The sequence below is a fragment of the Paramormyrops kingsleyae genome, chromosome 1 (assembly GCF_048594095.1).
Source record: "Paramormyrops kingsleyae isolate MSU_618 chromosome 1, PKINGS_0.4, whole genome shotgun sequence".
In the NCBI taxonomy this organism is placed as follows: Eukaryota; Metazoa; Chordata; class Actinopteri; order Osteoglossiformes; family Mormyridae; genus Paramormyrops; species Paramormyrops kingsleyae.
The window spans coordinates 76,419,669-76,438,587 of NC_132797.1; the positions used below are offsets into that span (position 1 = coordinate 76,419,669).

Genomic DNA, 18,919 nt, shown 5'->3' on the forward strand with positions numbered 1-18,919 from the left:
ACGCAGATTCCACTTCATTGGCCATCTGGGTGCGGTGTGATTCCGTGAAGCTGTCACGCACGTGCACATTAATCTTTAACCAGTCTTCATATCAACCTACATATTGCCTTATATATATATATATATATATATATAGTGTGTGTGTGTATGACGCTGAGTGTTTTTAGTGTTCAATGGAAATCAGGATGCAACACTGCCCTCTTTTGATCCATTATAGGATTTCACTCAACGAAAAGACATTCACGGGAATACGAGGTGGAGAAAGTTAAATGATTAAGATTACTCGCTTGTATATGTCGCAGCCTGAAATACCTTGGTACGATCCTTAGTTTGGTCGGTTTGGATTTTTTTTTTTTTTTAATTAATGACAACCCACTTCACAAAAAAAAAATCACACGTAGTAACTTGTTTCAATACACGATTGACAGCACGATCGACATATACATTTATTTTCCATAATTTGTATAAAGCAAGTATAAAGCAAATTGTATAAAAAGGCTAAATGTGATAATAGTGAATGTCTCACAGAACCTACTACTGAGTGCTGTCAAACCACCTAGCTGACCTATTGGCCAATCAAGTGTGACATCTAAAGAGGAAATGGAAAAGAGGCGTGGCCTGGCATCCCACTCCCAAAGCAGCACTGTGTCATGTGACGTGACACGACCCCCCCTCACAGGTAGACATAGGCACTGTGCACAGGGCTATGGCCACAATCTCTAGGGGAGCAACTGCTTTCACTGGGCACCACCATCGGGGCTGGTGTGGACCCCTCGGTGCAGACTGCCCCTCTGGGGTCACCGCCATCTTCCCCCTTTGAGGGAACAATCTCGATGTCCGCCGTCATACAGTCCATGTAGCGGTTTTCCAGGCTGGCCCACAGCTGCAAGCAGAGATCAAGAGGAACGTCGTTTTCAGGTGAAATCCCGGAGAAGAACACAGACGGAAACAGAACCTGCTGCTATAAGATGGCTTATCTCTATACTGTCATCACTACTTGCTTATAAATGGCATTTTCCATCACTGCAGAGCAAACTGAACAGCTTTCGTAAGACACCCATTTGGGGGAAAGGTACACAGCATGTAGAAAACTATACAAAAGAAAAGTAAACTTAGCATTATGGTTATGTCATGATCTGAACTGTGGAGGAATGGAAATCTCATCAAGCCACTTATAATGAATGTATATTTGACTGATTCAAACCTGAGACTCGTCAATGGTCAACAGGCGACTGACTATGTTCTTTGGGTCAGGGACTCGAGAAATGCATTTTCTTTTTATCCTAAAGAGAGAGTCACAATGTTGTCACGCCAGTTTGCCATCTATCACTTCATCTTATCTGCTGCATTTCGCAGAAAAATAAACATTGCCTACAATGTACCGGCTTCCAGGTTCGAAAATGCAGCACATATTCAACATACACGAATGACACGATGTACAAAACTTGTTTTCATAAGATTTTAGATAAGCAGAGTGTCCCCTTTAGACAAATGCATGAGTTAAGCAGAAAAAAATAACTTGAAAGCACTTGCCGCTTTTCTGAAAATAGGCAGTACAGCAAGAAAACGATCAGGGGTATGAGAATCAGAGGCATAAAAATGTTGAGGTTTGTGTCCGTAGGCCGAGCTGTGGGGAGAAGAGAGAGATGCATCCCTTTATGATGGCACTGCACTGGCCTGGACTTTTAATGTACATTGTACCTCACATGAACAAAGCATGTTCATTCAAATGTGCTGAGAATGAATCTGCCAAGATCTGAGTGAAAGTGTTCAGCTTGGCCTGAGGGTTCCTTCTAAGTTTGGGTGCAATTTACCATAATTGTATGAACATCTTTTTGGTGTCCCACTGAAAAGTCTTCAATCTCCCCCCGTGACTGAAACCCCATTGTTTCAGGTGGGTCATACAGTATGATCCTGTTCTCAGCACCACTGTGAAAAGCCAGTATTCTATGTTGGGCTATTAAATGCCCTAAGGGCTGGATGCATGCTAACCCTAAATCCAAGAGATAGACGTAAAGATCACCTTCAGGAGGTGGTGATGCATTGTTCCACCACTTCTCCGGCGTCCACTGACTCCAAGACTCTGGGGGGGGACAGCTGTACTTCATCCTCACTCTAAACGCATAGCTCTTCCTCCAGTTTGGACTGGGCAAGGTGTAGGAGAACCCAGCAACTTCTGAACCCTACATAAGACAAGGATATGGCAAAAATCACCGTCTGAGGGCAGAAAAGCAGCTCATTACTCACCCTTCTGGCGGGAATGTTCTTATAGAGCACAGGACCTGTGATTGAAAGGCACCAACTACAAACATGTTCATTTAGTTCTGATGTAATAATGTATACTTGGGTGGTGGTGCTATGATGTTCAAATAAATGTTTTATGTGCATTTTTGGAAAATTTATTTGGTATTTATAAGGCTTTCAAACCCCGAAGCCTGGTTGGAAAGTGTAAACACGCTCACCTTTAAATACATGCTTCTTGCCAGCACCCTTTTGACTGTATTAGTAATAATGTATAAATCTTCCATGCAAAAATAAATAAATAAATAATCATCCTACATATGAAGTCGTTTCAAACAGAAGGGGAAGTGCAACCTACCTCCCACCTGCCATCTGTCAGGCTCCTGAACTGTACGTTGGAGGAGTAACAAAGGTCACCGACGCTGGGCTGTGGATTATTCCACTCTGCTACTATGGAGTCCATCGTGTTTCTTACAGTCAGCTGTATTTTACTGGAATTGATATCTGAAAGAACGCATGCATTTTTTCCGGGGCAGGTAGAAAAGCCAGAAGTGTGTGAGTCCATATTTCTTGAGATCATCACATTTTCCCCCAACATAGAATGGAAATCTTTAATGGGGAGGGATCTTCTGAATGCAGATTTGAAAAACAAATGATCAACAGCCGTTGGAGTCGTGTAACACACACACACACACGTTATTTATGACACGACAATGTAACTGGTTACCTGGTTCTGACCATGAAATAATTCATGCTGATTCAGTCAGCTTGACTAATTGGTATTTGAAGGTCTTCAGTGAGTTGCAAAAGCCTAAACTAGGTGAAAAGAGCTATACTCAATAAGACTATGTTTGAATTTATATTTAGAACCAGAAGAGGTGAATATCGAGGATTTGAGATGGACAGGAAATAAAGTAGTTTATTCTCTACAGTTCGTTATGATAGCAAAAGTCAGTTATTATGAAAGAATTTGTCACAGAAGGACACCTTCTCCCTCCCTGGAACAAAAGAAACGTATAACCTTACCTGCTTCAAAGGAGTAGGTTTTAAAAATGTGACACATTAATAAATCACCTACAAATTGTACTTTCCAAAGGAAGTCTACGGCAAGTACTCTTGGGCGGTTTATGGTTATGGTCTGCAAGACGCCCTTTCGGCACGTAAAACATCCTTATCGATGCTAGCTGTATCTGCCTTGGTTTATCAGACGTGAACATCAGCTGCTCTGCGCACCTTCAGCTGAAAGCACACACTTGTTCCTTTTCAGAAAAAAAAACCCCAACCACAGTGAAAAGGTTGGGGTGTCCATCTTATCTCGTAGGGCGTTCTGACACAACTAACGACATATGAGCGTTCGAACAATGTATGGATTTATGACATTCATATCCGTTTACAACACAATATACATCAGGAAAATACGACCATTAACCCACAACAATCACGAAATGAAGATTTCTGTGCAGGTCACGTTTATGCTTATGCAATTTTACAGAGAATTTCCTGGCGACTTTGATGTGGCATAGGTGCGGCGCTTTCTCACACAGCATCCTCCGGCTTTTCCACAGTCGCGCAGTACAGTCAGATGTTCGTTTTCAAGGCGACTCGACGGCCGATTTTTCCCACGCATTTAATCGCGCCCCTTTACACCTTTGCTAGGCTACGGCTGACTCGTCTAAGTCGAGGCAAATGTTTAGATACGATCACATTTTACAGATGAAAGGTTTTTTTTAATTGATTTCTGCTTTAGGTTTTAGTTTAGGTTTAAGTTTGTTACGGATATGTACAATCTATTAGCAATACTAATTTGTTACATAACATAGGCTACAGCCTATTATTTAGCTGCCGTATAATTGGTTAAAGCTTAATTAGCTCATTTTGTGAGTAGACTGACAATTTCTAGATGTGTCTGGGGGTGCGTATATCAGTCGGGGTTTAGATTTTATTAAATTAGAGTTAATGAAACTCATCCTAAATTCAATATATGAAACAAATGTTGCAAATACATATCTACATAACGTTTTGCCGATTATCAGAACACAAATTGCACTTAGAAAAGACTAGCTAGACTTCGACTTGAATAGTCAGTGAAGTACGTCTTACCTGGTCGGTACATCACTCCGCCGGCGAGCTGCGCAGGGACTGGCGGCGCCAGCGGGATCCGCAGCGCCCGTCGCTTCTCCGTCACCTCGCTTAACGTTAGGAAATTCTGTCACTTGACTAGCGCACAGGTGAAATCAGCTTGAATAATTAACAAGGCAACAAAAAGGAGAGCGTTCGTACTGCAGACTGATCTGACACTTTGCCGTACATTTGTTGATCCTAGGTGAAATCTTATAATCCACACGTTCTCTCCCTCCACTCGGACCACTCCGTGAAAGTGATCAGTGTTCCCGACAGTAATTATCCCTTTCACAGTTTGTATGAACGCCGATGGCGGTACCAAACACAATATCACGCAAAGACAGTTAACTGAAATGTCAATTTAATTTCCCACTGAATTTTAACTTTGTGCCGCTTGCCGTGACGAGGTCCAGTTCAGCTGCACCAATTGTCTAATCCTCCTTCGTCAAATTGTGCCTTAAATGATATAAATGGTATTGACTTGCACTCTTTACTTTGCTACCTCCTTAATGTTAGTCAATTTGCCAGTTATAAAAGTAAACTAATGAAAATCTTACCTGAAAGCGTCGAAATAAATTTGCATCCACGTTAGGATTGTATCAGCAAAAAAAAACTAATTGACAACCAGGTCTGCTGTCATGCCATTATGAATCATTGTCTTACAGTTTCTTAGAACTGCAGAACAGCCGTCTATCATTGCTTTTAATCTGCGATATGCCGGGGAACCACCTGAGTAAAATTCGTTAGCTAGAATTTAGCTATATTAATTTTGCTGTAATGTATTCATGTTTTCTAAGCTTTTTTCAGCCCTTTGTTAATTCGCCTACTTATGCAGTTGTAAAAGATCGCTACTAGGTGTCGTGACACTCGTCTACCATGTAAGAATACTGGATTGCTCGAAACCCTTTAACGCAGAAACCCAGATCCGAAGTCTTCTACAATGAAGGTCATATATAAACCTCATGAGAATCGATATGAATTAAAGCCTTGAACTGGGCATACATGATTCTGTATAATTATGTAGTAAACTAATCAAAACTAACGTTCCCTCCCCATTTATGAAAGAACGTATTCTTTTAGGGAGATACGTTTAATGTATTTATGGATAACACCGGACCCAAGTCAGTCAACGAACTCTTTCTTAAATTAAAAAATATGTTATTTCGATTTGCTTAAGCCTGTGACCTTTCTGTGGAGGGTAATCACTGTTGTAAACAACTAGTTATTGAAAGGACAGACTTACTACCATATCTCTTCTTCCATTCACTTTTTGGAAGACAATGCTGTTGTTGTGATCATCAGCAAAATGCTTAGAATTATTTCAGGTCGGTTCCAGCCTCCGATTTTCAAATGCTCCCGTGATTAAGCCGGTCCTCTAGGAATATTAGGGGTAATAAATTAATTCGAGCACTCGCAAGATGGCAGCAAAGTCACTTCTTGGTCATGCATTCTTCTCTTACTGGCAAAACAGTGGTATGGACTCAAAATATTATTTTTTGTGTGAAATCACAAAAGAACAGTTGAGATTGACCATGAATGGAAGTGCTAAAGGAGTTGGAGAGCACTGAGCACTGCTACACTGCACCTCCCGGCATCAGGTGTCCACTGGGAAGCCATCAATGTTTGTCCAGAAACCACAGCGAGACTAGGGCTGTCATGAACAAAGCGTGGAATTCCAGTGATAGGTTGAGCTAAAAGGGTGAAAGAGGAACTAAATCAAAGCAGTGCAGGATCAAAGAAGGAAACAATAAAGTCAACATTGTTGCCATGGGACCAGCAGAAGATGCATATCCTTTATGAGTTAGTCTCGGGCTCGCTCTGAAAGGGGGGCCCGGCCGCTTTTTTATGGAATGGGGGGGTTAAGAGCCTACAGGTTAAAAATCACAGGTCAGAATTGTACAAAGGAAGTTACACCCAGCGATAAACAACATCTTTACAAATGTTAGATCTGGCGAAGCGATAATAACCTTGACCTTTGATACAAGCAAGGACGCATATTTCAGAAGTTGTGGTGTTTACCTTCTCCATACATATGTGTGCAGTTGTGTGTGCATTTATTATAGAAATTCACTGTAAAGATTCCTGTGATTTATAAAAGTTGGAAAAATGCAAATATTCTTATTCTAACCCACATTATATGAACTGTTTAAACTCAGACTGAAGTTTTAATATGTCCTGTTGTCTACGTAAGTCTTCTGCTGTTTAATCTCAAATTGCAAATGTTTGTTTTTAAATCTCTAATTGGCATTGCTCCACCGAATCTATCTGAATTATTAACCGTCAGGAGACACAGCAGAACCCTGCGATCAGCTGACCAACTTCTCTTAGAAGTCCCAAGATCTAAATACAAACAATGGGGAGATAGAGCGTTCTCTGTAGCTTCACCCAGTCTATGGAACAAACTACCCCCAGAGATTTGTACCATTTCTGACCACAACCATTTTAAATCGAAACTCAAGACTAATTTATTTCGGAAAGCTTTTAATATTTAGTCAGGGCTGACATTTTACTGTTCCATGCACCGAAATGTTGTGTCTCTCGACATTCTATCGTGTTTTATGTATTGTGTTTCTCATATTTGTTGTAGTGTATTTGTGATACCGTATTCTGTTTTTATTTCACCCAGTTTTTATTTTACATCCTATTTTTATATTTTTAGTTTTGATTGTGAAGCGCCTTGGTCACGTTAGTGTTGTAAAGCACTATATAAATATAATGATTGATTGATTGATTGAAGGGTTTGTATTCACGCTGGAGGAGCCACAGATTAAACACACATCACTTAACAAATGATTCCTCTCTGGCTGATTATCAGCGGAGTCTTCAGAAGGATGAGGAGTGATACAAACATCCCTCCATTACCTTACTGCTTGAATCGAGGCAAACTTGAATCTAGGGAAGAGGTGCTGAAACTGTACACAATTAAAATTTCACCCTGAAAACACACAGTTTGCAGTGCAGTACCTGAGCAGTTTTTAGGAAAAGCCTCCTGTACCTGTGACACACTTCTAATGAGCAATGAAGAACAACAATATGCTACATGCCAGTGCAATTAATGCTCCAGCTATTGCTACTTTGAGGTTTTATCCATTTGTACAGCTGGATATTTTACTGGAGAATTGAGCCCAAACACTGAGCTGGAATCAGCTTTCTGGACTCAGGTCTCCCTTCTCACCTGTTACCTGAACACACTCCTCCTCTTCCATACTGCAATGTTACTTTTTAGACACAGGAACATTAATGCACCATTGTGAACCCCAAAGTGAATACTTGCAATCACTGAAAATACATAACAGGATTGTTATTACCAGTTTCCAGGATTCAAAAAATGAATGTGCTCACGTCTCTTTACAGACAAGCATCTTATAAGTATATAAGCGGTGATGACGCAAGCAAAACTAAAAGCTACACAGAAGAATGAAACTGTGAAGCATGCAGATCAACAGAATAATAAAACTGTCACTGAGAAATCAGCATGCAGATCACTAACTACACAGCTGAGTTTTTACTGGTCTTGTATCATTTCGTGATTTCTAAGAATCACAAGTTTACAGCAACATGTGAATCATGTGTTTTTTTTCCCTCAAAGAGATGTCCACAATCCTCAAACATATTGAAAACAATCAGTATGTCATACATTTCCATTTGCAGCATTTGGCAGATGCCATCAGCCAGAGGGACTTACATAAGTGCTTAGGAGTTGCATGTGTGCTCATACGAAAGAGGTCGTTTTTTAGTCGTTGTGACTCAGCTGTTCAGGCATCTAGGAGGAGTTCATTCCACCTCATAGGTGCCAAAACAGAGAAGAGTCTAGATGCATGTCTTCCTTGCACCTTGAGAGATGGTGGTACCAGTTGAGCGGTGCTGGAGGATCGGAGAGAGCGTGGTGCAGTGCTGGAGGATCGGAGAGAGCGTGGTGCAGTGCTGGAGGATCGGAGAGAGCGTGGTGCAGTGCTGGAGGATCGGAGAGAGCGTGGTGCAGTGCTGGAGGATCGGAGAGAGCGTGGTGCAGTGCTGGAGGATCGGAGACAGCGTGGTGCAGTGCTGGAGGATCGCGACAGCGTGGTACAGTGCTGGAGGATCGGAGAGAGCGTGGTGCAGTGCTGGAGGATCGGAGAGAGCGTGGTGCAGTGCTGGAGGATCGGAGAGAGCGTGGTGCAGTGCGGGGTGAGATAAGTACTTTTAGGCAGGAAGGGGCTTTTAAAGCATCTTTATTCCGACGTAAAATTTCTATACTTTCTAACATACATGCAATATTTTAAAACAGCGTATATTACATTCACCAAATGGGTAGTTTGTTTCAAACTGGAGAGACACTGAACTTGTCCCGGAAATATCATGATCAAAACAATTAAAAAGATGCTGCGCAGCAACACATTCTTTGTGCCTGTCAGTGGTGCATTTATGCTGTGCAGCAAATTCAAATCACACCCTTGCTCTACCAGAAAAGCTTTCGCCATAATTTAACCACCGTGCAGCTTAAACACTCTGTTAACCTTCATTTAAAAAGTCCAAATAGTAGTTTAGTTTCTAAAGTGTACAACCATGGCCTTTACTTAAAATATTTGTGTGGAGTATGATGATATTGCCTGAAATGAGCAGGTCTATATGCTATCCTTTGGAGGATTTATATGAAATCAAAAGACAAAACTGAATTCAAATGCTGCAGATATCAGCTCTAAGGAACAGAGCTGAGAAACCTGCTATTTGAATCTGTAACTGTGCTGTTATAATTTATACCACAAAAAGGACATTTCCTCAGTGGTCCAACAATCAGTGGCAGTCCCCTTAAAAATAATATGCCTTTTCTATTAGTGTCTTGTGTTTTTCAACTCACCCCACAATGAATGGTGTACAGAGGCATGTCCTTTACCTCTGAAATGTATTCATGGCTTATGAACCCCCACATGGCTGATTTAAACCGGAAAACATTCAGAAATTAAGCTAATTTTTCTAACACTGTAAAAAAAAATTACGTGCAAATCACTGTAAAAATAAAGGAAGCCACAAAGGAATAAGATCACAGATAGAATAAAAGTCGAGATGGAGGCTGCCCAACAATTTGACAGATGTGGGCTTTCAGCTTCCTCTACAAGCACCTGCATGTAAGCCCTGAACATGAGCTTTTCATTTGCCTTTTAAAAAATGACTCGGACCTCATGAATTATCAATGACTTTCACTGCAACACTTAGAAGCTAAATTACAATCTAAACATTATTTACTCAGGATGTACAAGCAACGCTGGGCATGGAACCAACCTTAATGATAGTATTTTTACAAAAATCACTAAAAACAATGACAGCCAAAATCCAAGACTCTCAACCATAAAAAAAGCATAAATATCTAACTACATTTCTTATATGCAAAGATATCTTAGAATACAAAGGCAGGAACAGGCATCCCGTGGTAACGAATGTTCATTGCGATATATCGGGCAATCAACTCTCCTATAGACATAAATCCGAGGGATAAGTGAGAGACTAAGCCAAGCTTTATTTAAAACATGTAGATTATCAGTGAACAGCTGGTAACAGCTGGTGTCCTTCATGCAAAAAGTGTATTTCGAATTTTCACCATCTTGCCATTGTGTAGTCCCCGTTCCCTTTGCTGTATGTCTGACTTTGTTTCCATGAAAAATCTTCTCTTTCCAGCAAAATCTTTATTTTTCTGGAAGGTCCTGGAACTGGAGGAAACAGCTTCTCCCAGATTCTGAAACAAAAGCAGCATGGACATACTGAACAGAGAAGTATTTTATGAAGATTACTTCAGTCGTCTGTTTTCATTTTCATCTTCTAAGCTCTCATCCTGAACAGGCAGCATGGGAGTCTGGAGCTTATCCCAGTCCGTCACAGGGCACGGGGCGGGGGTACACCCTGGTCGGGACGCCAGTCCATCACAGGGCACGGGGCGGGGATACACCCTGGCCGGGACGCCAGTCCGTCACAGGGCACGGGGCGGGGGTACACCCTGGGCGGGACGCCAGTCCGTCACAGGGCACGGGGCGGGGGTACACCCTGGGCGGGACGCCAGTCCGTCACAGGGCACGGGGCGGGGGTACACCCTGGGCGGGACGCCAGTCCGTCACAGGGCACGGGGCTTTTTATTTTATTCTTATTTTTTCTTTTTACTTTTAGTTTATTGTATGATTGTTAACTTGCTGAAATTCTTAATTCTATTTTTGATTTGCACAGTCTAAGGGTCACTCAGGGTACATTTCACTACATGTTGTTCTTGTATAACTATGTATGTGACAAACAAAGTATCTTGAATTTTGGATCTTGAACTTTGCACACAAAGAGCAGTGGCAGGATCCAAACAGCACAAAATGAAGACCACAGTTAGCCTCAATACTACCTAATTTCATTTTCACTTCTGGTCATTTCTTGACCTGCTGATGCACGGCCTTCTTGGATAATGGATAATTTGGCTGCCTTTGTTAGTTTTTATTTCCTCCTACATCCTGAGGATTTCCTGCCCCCAGAACAGGCCACTCCTTTGCCTGTGTGTTTGGTTTGGGTGTCAAATGAGCCAAGTTCAGAGAAGAACATCTCCATTCTACACATTTATTTTTTGGTTTGGATTGAAAAAGTTAATATGTAAGCTGAGGTGGTAATGAGCTCTTCAGTGAACTAGTGGAATGAGATTAGTCAGAGAATGGAGGGTGGAACTGAGTCCTTCACTGTGAAGAACACCCTTCATAAGACTAATCTGTTCATCAGTATACTGGACATGCACCTTCCTGAACAGGCTCTCCTGCAGCAGAGGTCTTTTATCAGTGATGAGGAATGCGGTGCCGTTGTATTGTGTTAGAAAGCTTTTTGCTGCTTCCCCTTTCGTAGTTTTGTACTGAAACTCTGCGGTCGCTCCTCGAATTCTTCAGATGCACGTTTTCTATATCAGCACCAATATGGGTGACAGGTGGGAAGTGTGTGTGTGTGTGTATGTGTTAGTGAGTGTGTAAATGTGTGTGTGTGTGTTAGTGAGTGTGTAAATGTGTGTGTGTGTGTTAGTGAGTGTGTAAATGTGTGTGTGCTAGTGAGTGTGTAAATGTGTGTGTGTGTTAGTGAATGTGTGAGTGCTAGTGAGTGTGTGTGTTAATGAGTGTGTGTGTAAATGTGTGTCTGTTAGTGAGTGTGTGAGTGTATGTGTGTGAGTGTGTGTTTGTGTTAGTGAGTGTGTGTTTGTGTTAGTGAGTGTGTGTGTGAGTGTTTGTGTTAGTGAGTGTGTGTGTGTGTGAGTGTGTTTACTTTGTTTACACTGGTGCACGCCAGGAGGAGGGGCTCACCTCATTTTGTTGAGCAGCAGGACGGAAAGCAGTAACATGGGGAGGCAGAGGGTCATGCTGACAATCATCACAAGGCTTATTTCAGGGGGGTTGGTGGGATTCAGCACTAGAAAATAGAACCAGAACATGGGCATATCAGAACATCGCATGTTTGTGTGTCGTGCCGCATAAAACATCACACTGGTCAATTCCTAGAGCCCAGCAGGAGCCCTAGTTGATTCTACCACTAAAAATCAAAACAGGAACTTGGCATTCAGACTACATCAGAAACAGCATGCCCATTACTTTCATATAGCAGAAGTGTCATACCCAACACGTCGCTCCAGTCACTCCATATGTGGTTTACTACGCAAGTATGAGTTTTAGTGACTCTCATCTGCACAGTATACCTCCTCGTCGGGTCTGCCCCTGGTATAGTATAGTCCCTTTGTGTAATAATATTAATAACCTAAAAACAGATTTGAAAATTCAGACACAAGCTTCCTAACTATGAAAATATGTGGCTACAGAAAGGGTTACAGATCTTCCCTGTATTTCCCTGTGGAGTGAATCGATATGCCTGCATCAAATTATTTGACCAAATAAAGTTAGCTGAAAGTAATTTCTCAAAAAGTTACAGAAACATTTGCCTGTGAATATAAGTATTAGCTACAAATCCTTGTGAGAAGAAGCCAAGTACCTACAAGAAACCTTTGTGAACACAACGAGAACCAGGTGCAAATCTAAACTTTTGATCAATGAAAATACAAAGACACTATTATTGCTACTGTAAAGCAAAGCAGCCGGCAATATCATGCATATACACACATTAGACAGATGGCAACATTACCTCAGAATTATTGTTGATTTTTAACTGGTAATTGAAGCAATGGTCAGGAATGCTGGATGGGGGATCCCATCTGATTACGATATTTTTAGAAACACCTGACATTGATATATTCTGAGGAGGATTAAGTTTTTCTGGAAAAAAAATACACACCCGATGTAAATATATGCAAAATGTCTTTCTATGTAACATTCTAGCAAGCAGATATGTATTAATACACTTTTACCAATGCTTTTTATGTTATAACCCTGAGAATGGAGGTACCACACATCTGGGAGTGACACGTTGATCTGTAAATTCATGAATAATGACTCGTAATTAATTATAGCCTGGCATGCCACAACATCTCCGTTTGTGCTGGTGGAACAGTTCCCGTTTGTGGTGTTGTGGCCAGGCTGTCTGAAGACAGAAGAGTATCAGTCAGTTATTCTAGCTGTAGACATGGAAAACACTTTAATAATAATGTTCAGCATACTTTTATTATCATGGTTGGAACTGCTTAAGTGAAACACGTTAAGTCAAGTTAAGTAAAGGCCTAACAACAATTGGGTAAAGTCTAGTTGGTCATATTGTCTTTCTGTATTGTCATATTTCTGTACAGCTCCCTCCTTCTGCACAGATCCCTCCTTCTGCACAGATCCCTCCTTCTGCACAGCCCCCTCCTTCTGCACAGATCCCTCCTTCTGCACAGATCCCTCCTTCTGCACAGCCCCCTCCTTCTGCACAGATCCCTCCTTCTGCACAGATCCCTCCTTCTGCACAGCTCCCTCCTCCTGTACAGCTCCCTCCTTCTGCACAGCTCCCTCCTTCTGCACAGATCCCTCCTTCTGCACAGCTCCCTCCTCCTGTACAGCTCCCTCCTTCTGCACAGCCCCCTCCTTCTGCACAGATCCCTCCTTCTGCACAGATCCCTCCTCCTGCACAGCTCCCTCCTCCTGTACAGCTCCCTCCTTCTGCACAGCTCCCTCCTCCTGTACAGCTCCCTCCTTCTGTACAGCTCCATGCTGCAGATTCTCTGCTCTATCCCAGTTTTTCCAGGTGTTACTTTTTGCACCAGTAAACACCCATACGTTTGTTCCCCTCTAATACCTTTTGGTTATAGAAAACATAATTTAAGCACACGGCGAGGGAGCCACAGTGACATGCAGTGCTTACTTGACAGTAAGGGAGCTCTGAGCATCCGAGGGCAGCTTCAGGGTCGCCCAGGAACACTGCAGATGTTGATGGTTGTACACAATGCAGGAAAGGTTTTTCAGAGGAAGCCCTTCCATGCCTATAGGAATACCATGAACTGAAACAAACTGCATTGCTTATGTCTTGTGGTCTAAACCATAATCAACAACATTTTATTTCATAGCACCCACTACATCTAATTATCAGTCACATATAAACTGTCCTTCAGACCTTTCTGTGACAAAGTTAAGTGAATAGGATATAAAATATATCTTACTCTCCAAGTAGTTTGATTTGGTGAAGTTTTCATAATCGACTTGAGGGAGTCTTGAAGAATTTACTTTGGTCATATATCCACTCTGGTTCCTCAAGAAAAGGGTGACTTTAAACTGTGATGGAATTGAACATTTTAGTTGTGATATTCTCTACATTTTGAGTGTTAATATGCAACAAGCTTTCAGTTTAATAATAATAGATGCCTTATTGACCCCTGGGGGAAATTCTCTTTACACCTCCCCCAACTTGACCTCTGCAGATGAGAACAAGCTGGCCATGAAGGACAGCCACCCCCAGCAGCATCCAGGGAGCTGGGGGTTAAGGGCCTTGCTCAAGGACCCGCAGTTGTGCCAAGACCAGGCTCGAACTGGCAACCTTCCGATCACAGGCACCGAGGCCGGGTCACTGAGCCACACACTGCCCCCATGTGTGTAGACTTTCACCATCATATACTTTTCAGATGTAAACATTTCAATGCAATTTGAAACAAGTAATAAGCAGATAGCTTGCATGGCATAGCTAGGATATTCTACTTTGAGTGTCTCTTACAATGTCATGCTCATAGTCTTCATCATCATAGTCTTCATCATCCTCCTCGTCGGTTTTTGAGACTTCTGCCTCTGCCTCTGCAATACGTTTAATTATATGTAAGCTGTACTGAAGTCAGTTGTACATGGCGGACATGCGATCTGGGTATTTTCTTTGATTGACGGTAGCTGACCGACTTACGCACCATTCAGGAAACGTGAAGCGCCCAGTGCGGCTAAGAGGACCCACAGAAGAACGCTTTGGGCCATGCTACAGTACGTCCTGTCAAACAGGGTGATATTATGCTTTCTGTAAAAAGACTTATCACTGTGATGATTGGTAACAAGCAGGTCACATTATAAACCATGACAAAACAAAAATATTCAAAATGCGAAAACCTGAATAATTGTTAATTTACTATACTTTCAGATTTTTCCTTCTCTTCGTACCTACCAGTTAAATATTGTAAGACATCTGGCCTCACTGAGAAAATCACTGAAATATCTTACCATTTATTAAAATAGTGTTTTAAGCTTTCTCCAGTATCCCAATACTATAAGAATCGTAACACGTTGTGTAACACAGGCTGTAACACACGGTGCGTTTTAATATTCTCAATTATAAGAAAAGTGAAAATAATTCCGATGTTAAACACAATCTGTAAAGTAATTAGTACTCCCAAACTCCAAAACTTGCCTTTCCGTTTGGATGTCCTGCCAGGACGAACACGTTCAGCTTCTTTCGAAAAATGCAAAAAAAAGAGAAAAAGTTTCACTTCTCTTACTGGAAAGCATTCTGGACGGAAGTTGCGATATGTGTAACTAGGAAGAGAGTGGTGTAAAACTTATACTTTGTAGCAAAATTTTATGTATTTTACATATTGTGCCCGTTAATATTATCATTTTGAAAACTCAGTTAAAGTCAACCAACACATCTTTATAATGCTTAGGTTTTAAGATAGACAAAGCGGATATATATACGTCACGGAGTTATGTACGTAGATTTGCTTACATCTGCTGGGAATTTCCAGACTCTGCTTTCGGAGGCATTTTACTCCAACGCTTCCTAATTCTATGTCTACCGTAAAACCGGCACACAAACACGCATATATGAAAGGTAAGACAACAAGTAGATTGGCTGACAGACAGACAGACAGAGCACAAAAATATTACAGGAAAGCCAGAGAGAAATTCCGGCTTGTTTTACTGTAGTCAGTCATCTCATTTCAAAATGCGCGCATACATTTCTGGTCGCCTATACACAGGCAAGCTGCAGGAGGCATAAAAACGCTAATTTCACTATTTATTTTAATATTGTACAAACATGAACGAAATATTGATTGCAAGTGTAAATGATTTATGTTTTATTGTCCATTTGCCAACATGTACCCAGATACAGGCACGTAGGCAGTTATTAAAATAGGAGTTTGAAAGATTCCCCCACCAGTCCCCTCCCAAAATTTGTTAGCTAGCCTACCTATGAAGCATGTAGCCAGGTAGTTAAATTATACGTTTGAAATTTATTTCCGCCCCTGGGTCGGCGAAATCCAAGGAGGGCGACCCATCGGTAAGGTATAAACTGACGTACCAGTAGGGGCGCTAGTCCACTGGCCAGCTACCACCCCCCCAAATCGCAACTGACTACAGTCGTGGCCAAAAGTTTTGAGAATGATACTAATATTGGTTTTCACAAAGTTTGCTGCTTGAGTGTTTGTAGATCTTTTCGTCAAATGTTTCTATGGTATACTTAAGTATAATTACAAGCATTTTGTAAGTGTCAAAAGCTTTTAACAATTACGTTAAGTTCATCCAAAGAGTCAATATTTGCAGTGTTGACCCTTCTTTTTCAAGACCTCTACAATTCACCCTGACATGTTGTCAATCAACTTCTGGGCCAAATCCTGACCGATGGCAGCGCATTCTTGTATAATCAATGCTTGGAGTTTGTTAGAATTTGTGGGTTTTTGTTTGTCCCCGCGCCTCTTGAGGATTGACCACAGTTCTCAATGGGATTAAGGTCTGGGGAGGTGCTCAGACCTGCCAGCTGCCGTTCCTGAGCTCTGCGCTGGTGCTGCCCTGTGGCCTGTACTACGAAGCGGGGTTACTGGCTTATCGGGGTAACTTGTCGGATTTAAGGTACCACAGTTTAAATGGACTTCATATTCGCTCACTTATATTTTGCCCAGACTACCTTAAATCCAACAAGTTACCCCGATAAGCCAGTAACCCCGCTTCGTAGTACAGGCCACTGATCCCACAGCTGAATTAACTGTTCTGGCATTTGCTGGACGTTTTTGGATGCCCTGAAGCCTTCACAACAATTGATTCAGCTGAAGAGCTGTGTGGTAATTAGCACAAGGAGGTGCAAGGAGCTGAATCAGGTGTGTTAAATGAGGGGAAACCCAAAAATGTGCAGGGCTCCGGGCCCCCAGGACTGGAGTTTGACACCCCTGTTCTTGATGATCTGATAAATGGTTGATTTAGGTGCAATCTTACTAGCAGCAATATCCTCACCTGTGAAGCCCTTTTTGTCCAAAGGAGTGATGACTGCACATGTTTCCTTGCAGGTAACCATGGTTAACGGAGGAATAACAACGATTTCAAACACCATCCTCCTTTTAAAGCATCCAGTCTGCTATTCTAACTCAATATGATCTCCAGCCTTGTCCTCATCAACACTGTCACCTGTGTTAACGAGAGAATCACTGAAATGATGGCAGCAGGTCCTTTAGTGGCAGGGCTGAAATGCAGTGGAAATGAGATTAAGTTCATTTTCATGGCAAAGAGGGACTTTGCAATTAATTGCAATTCATCTGATCACTTCACAACATTCTGGAGTTTATGCAAATTGCCATCATAAAAACTGAGAAGGCAAACTTTGTGAAAATAAATATTTGTATCATTCTCAAAACTTCTGGCCACGGCTGTACGTAAACGGACGAATACCCCTGAAAGTACTCATGAAGTCAGTCCCATTTAAGTTTCCAGCAAACAGACTGATTTGCTGAGATATGATGAGTTGATGACTCTCTCACTAAAGTGGAGTCATTGTCTGTGTAGAAAATGACACCTTATCGGATTAAAAATGACGACACCCCACTAAAACTTTTTCTAAGAAAGTTATTTAGACCTACTTCCTGCAAGATTACGTATATACTATTTAAACAATTATATTATGTGTTCGAGAATGTGGGGAAGTATCGACAATGTAGGCTAATATAAGAAATGTCGTAACCCTAAAAAAACGGCAAAAATCCGCCTGTTGTTTTTTGTAATTCGTTTTTTTCCCAGCACTGCTCTCACGCAGGGGAATGTATCACTCTATTTTGTCATATAGAATCTTCACAAATTGAGTTAGCCTACTAAACACACAGAATTAGTACTCAATTAGTTATGGTGAAAATATATGAAAACCTGAAATTATACTTCATAAACTGTCTACTTAAGCATAGAAATAAGCATGTTTACTTATCACAGATACTACAATTTAACATATATTATTCTGCCCCGATATTAAAAACAGGCTACATAGGACTAGGCCTACATATTACCGTAGCAATATATGCCCAAATACGGAATTATAGGTAACCGTGTTTTAATTGATAAATGTGGCTATTTGCGCGTTTTCTTCAAATGCAGTGGTGATCTAGTTCACCGTAGATTGAAGTCTTGTTAGTGTTACGATCACCACTTGCCGCACGATGAAATTTACGTTGTACGACGCCAGCTAGGCTACTAGTTACAACAATTTGCAATCAGTATTATAGAACAATATCATTACCAAAGAATATCAAAGGGAATTTTATAAGGACAACTACGCAGCGTAGAGCAAACTAACATTTTAAAACCTACACAATAGGCCTATGTCCCGCTATTCCAGAAGATATGGTTGTCTGACGTAGCACACATGGAAGTGGTTGCGAGTTTCCTGCCATCAAACCGGTTTTTGTACTAATTTAAAAGCTCTAGTAAGATGTCGTAATTACTTGCAGGTGGATTCCCAGTGCAGCAAGTCACAATTGTACTGGAAGAACATGGCCTTTGTATTTATCTGACAAGTACAGTACGCTAGACGGCCAGTGGAGCTTCGTATTACTAACGATTACACGGAATTATAGCCATTACAGCAAATCGCATTGGCCTTTTGATCCAAGTTAAGCTGATTGACTTGCATGGTTTTCATTAAAATCAATTAAACGTCAGCCTAGATATTCTCGTAAAGAAAATGAAGGTCTAAGTGCAGTATACGCTCTCGGTACGATTGCAAATGCGCGTAACAATGAATAAATAAACAGACATAAATTCACTCTTCCCTGTAACGGATTTGAGCACCTGTTCGGATTAAAATCACTACAGATTGGTTTACACAAGGATATTTGGCAAGGACATAAATATACTAAGAATTTGATCTTGCCACAGAAAACCCTAGGAAATAACTGCTAATAAGAGTTAATCAGGGCTGTAATTCA

The 18,919-nt window shown here is 41.4% G+C and overlaps 2 protein-coding genes across 6 annotated transcripts; both read right to left on the reverse strand.

The window, feature by feature from the left end:
- Window positions 1-421: 421 nt before the first annotated feature.
- On the reverse strand, window positions 422-5,209 carry crlf2 (cytokine receptor like factor 2). Its single transcript, XM_023800853.2, has 7 exons — window positions 4,920-5,209; window positions 4,342-4,430; window positions 2,600-2,745; window positions 2,024-2,183; window positions 1,534-1,627; window positions 1,205-1,283; window positions 422-883 (listed from the first exon to the last, which is right to left on the reverse strand). Exons 1-7 carry the CDS (start codon window positions 4,943-4,945, stop codon window positions 674-676), a joined length of 804 nt encoding a protein of 267 aa, XP_023656621.1. The 5' UTR covers window positions 4,946-5,209; the 3' UTR covers window positions 422-673.
- Window positions 5,210-8,556: 3,347 nt separating this feature from the next.
- On the reverse strand, window positions 8,557-18,365 carry LOC111838249 (granulocyte-macrophage colony-stimulating factor receptor subunit alpha-like). Of its 5 annotated transcripts, none has more exons than XM_023801044.2 (11): window positions 18,303-18,365; window positions 15,148-15,189; window positions 14,657-14,733; window positions 14,473-14,549; window positions 13,925-14,036; window positions 13,630-13,747; window positions 12,701-12,873; window positions 12,478-12,608; window positions 11,958-12,096; window positions 11,649-11,754; window positions 8,557-10,072 (listed from the first exon to the last, which is right to left on the reverse strand). In XM_023801044.2, the coding sequence occupies exons 3-11, from the start codon at window positions 14,718-14,720 to the stop codon at window positions 9,934-9,936; spliced, it is 1,059 nt and encodes a 352-aa protein (XP_023656812.1). In that variant the 5' UTR covers window positions 14,721-14,733; window positions 15,148-15,189; window positions 18,303-18,365; the 3' UTR covers window positions 8,557-9,933. The 5 variants fall into 5 exon arrangements, 4 of the variants coding, with proteins under 4 accessions (XP_023656812.1, XP_023656815.1, XP_023656813.1 ...); XM_023801047.2 differs by having other exon boundaries at window positions 15,148-15,186; window positions 18,303-18,357; XM_023801045.2 differs by lacking the exon at window positions 18,303-18,365 and adding an exon at window positions 15,928-16,037.
- Window positions 18,366-18,919: the final 554 nt, after the last annotated feature.

Bases quoted from the DNA above. Each gene is read 5' to 3' on its own strand.
- crlf2 (XM_023800853.2), bottom strand. From the start codon at position 4,945: ATGCAAATTTATTTCGACGCTTTCAG. The intron at 2,746-4,341 runs GTAAGACGTACT...GCGTTCTTTCAG, and splicing joins CGGAGTGATGTACCGACCAG to ATATCAATTCCAGTAAAATA. The intron at 2,184-2,599 runs GTAGGTTGCACT...TGTCTTATGTAG, and splicing joins TGACAGATGGCAGGTGGGAG to GGTTCAGAAGTTGCTGGGTT.
- LOC111838249 (XM_023801044.2), bottom strand. From the start codon at position 14,720: ATGGCCCAAAGCGTTCTTCTGTGGGTCCTCTTAGCCGCACTGGGCGCT. The intron at 12,874-13,629 runs GTAAGCACTGCA...TTCTGTCTTCAG, and splicing joins CAGAGCTCCCTTACTGTCAA to ACAGCCTGGCCACAACACCA. The intron at 10,073-11,648 runs GTGAGCCCCTCC...CTTTTGTTTCAG, and splicing joins CTGCTGCTCAACAAAATGAG to AATCTGGGAGAAGCTGTTTC.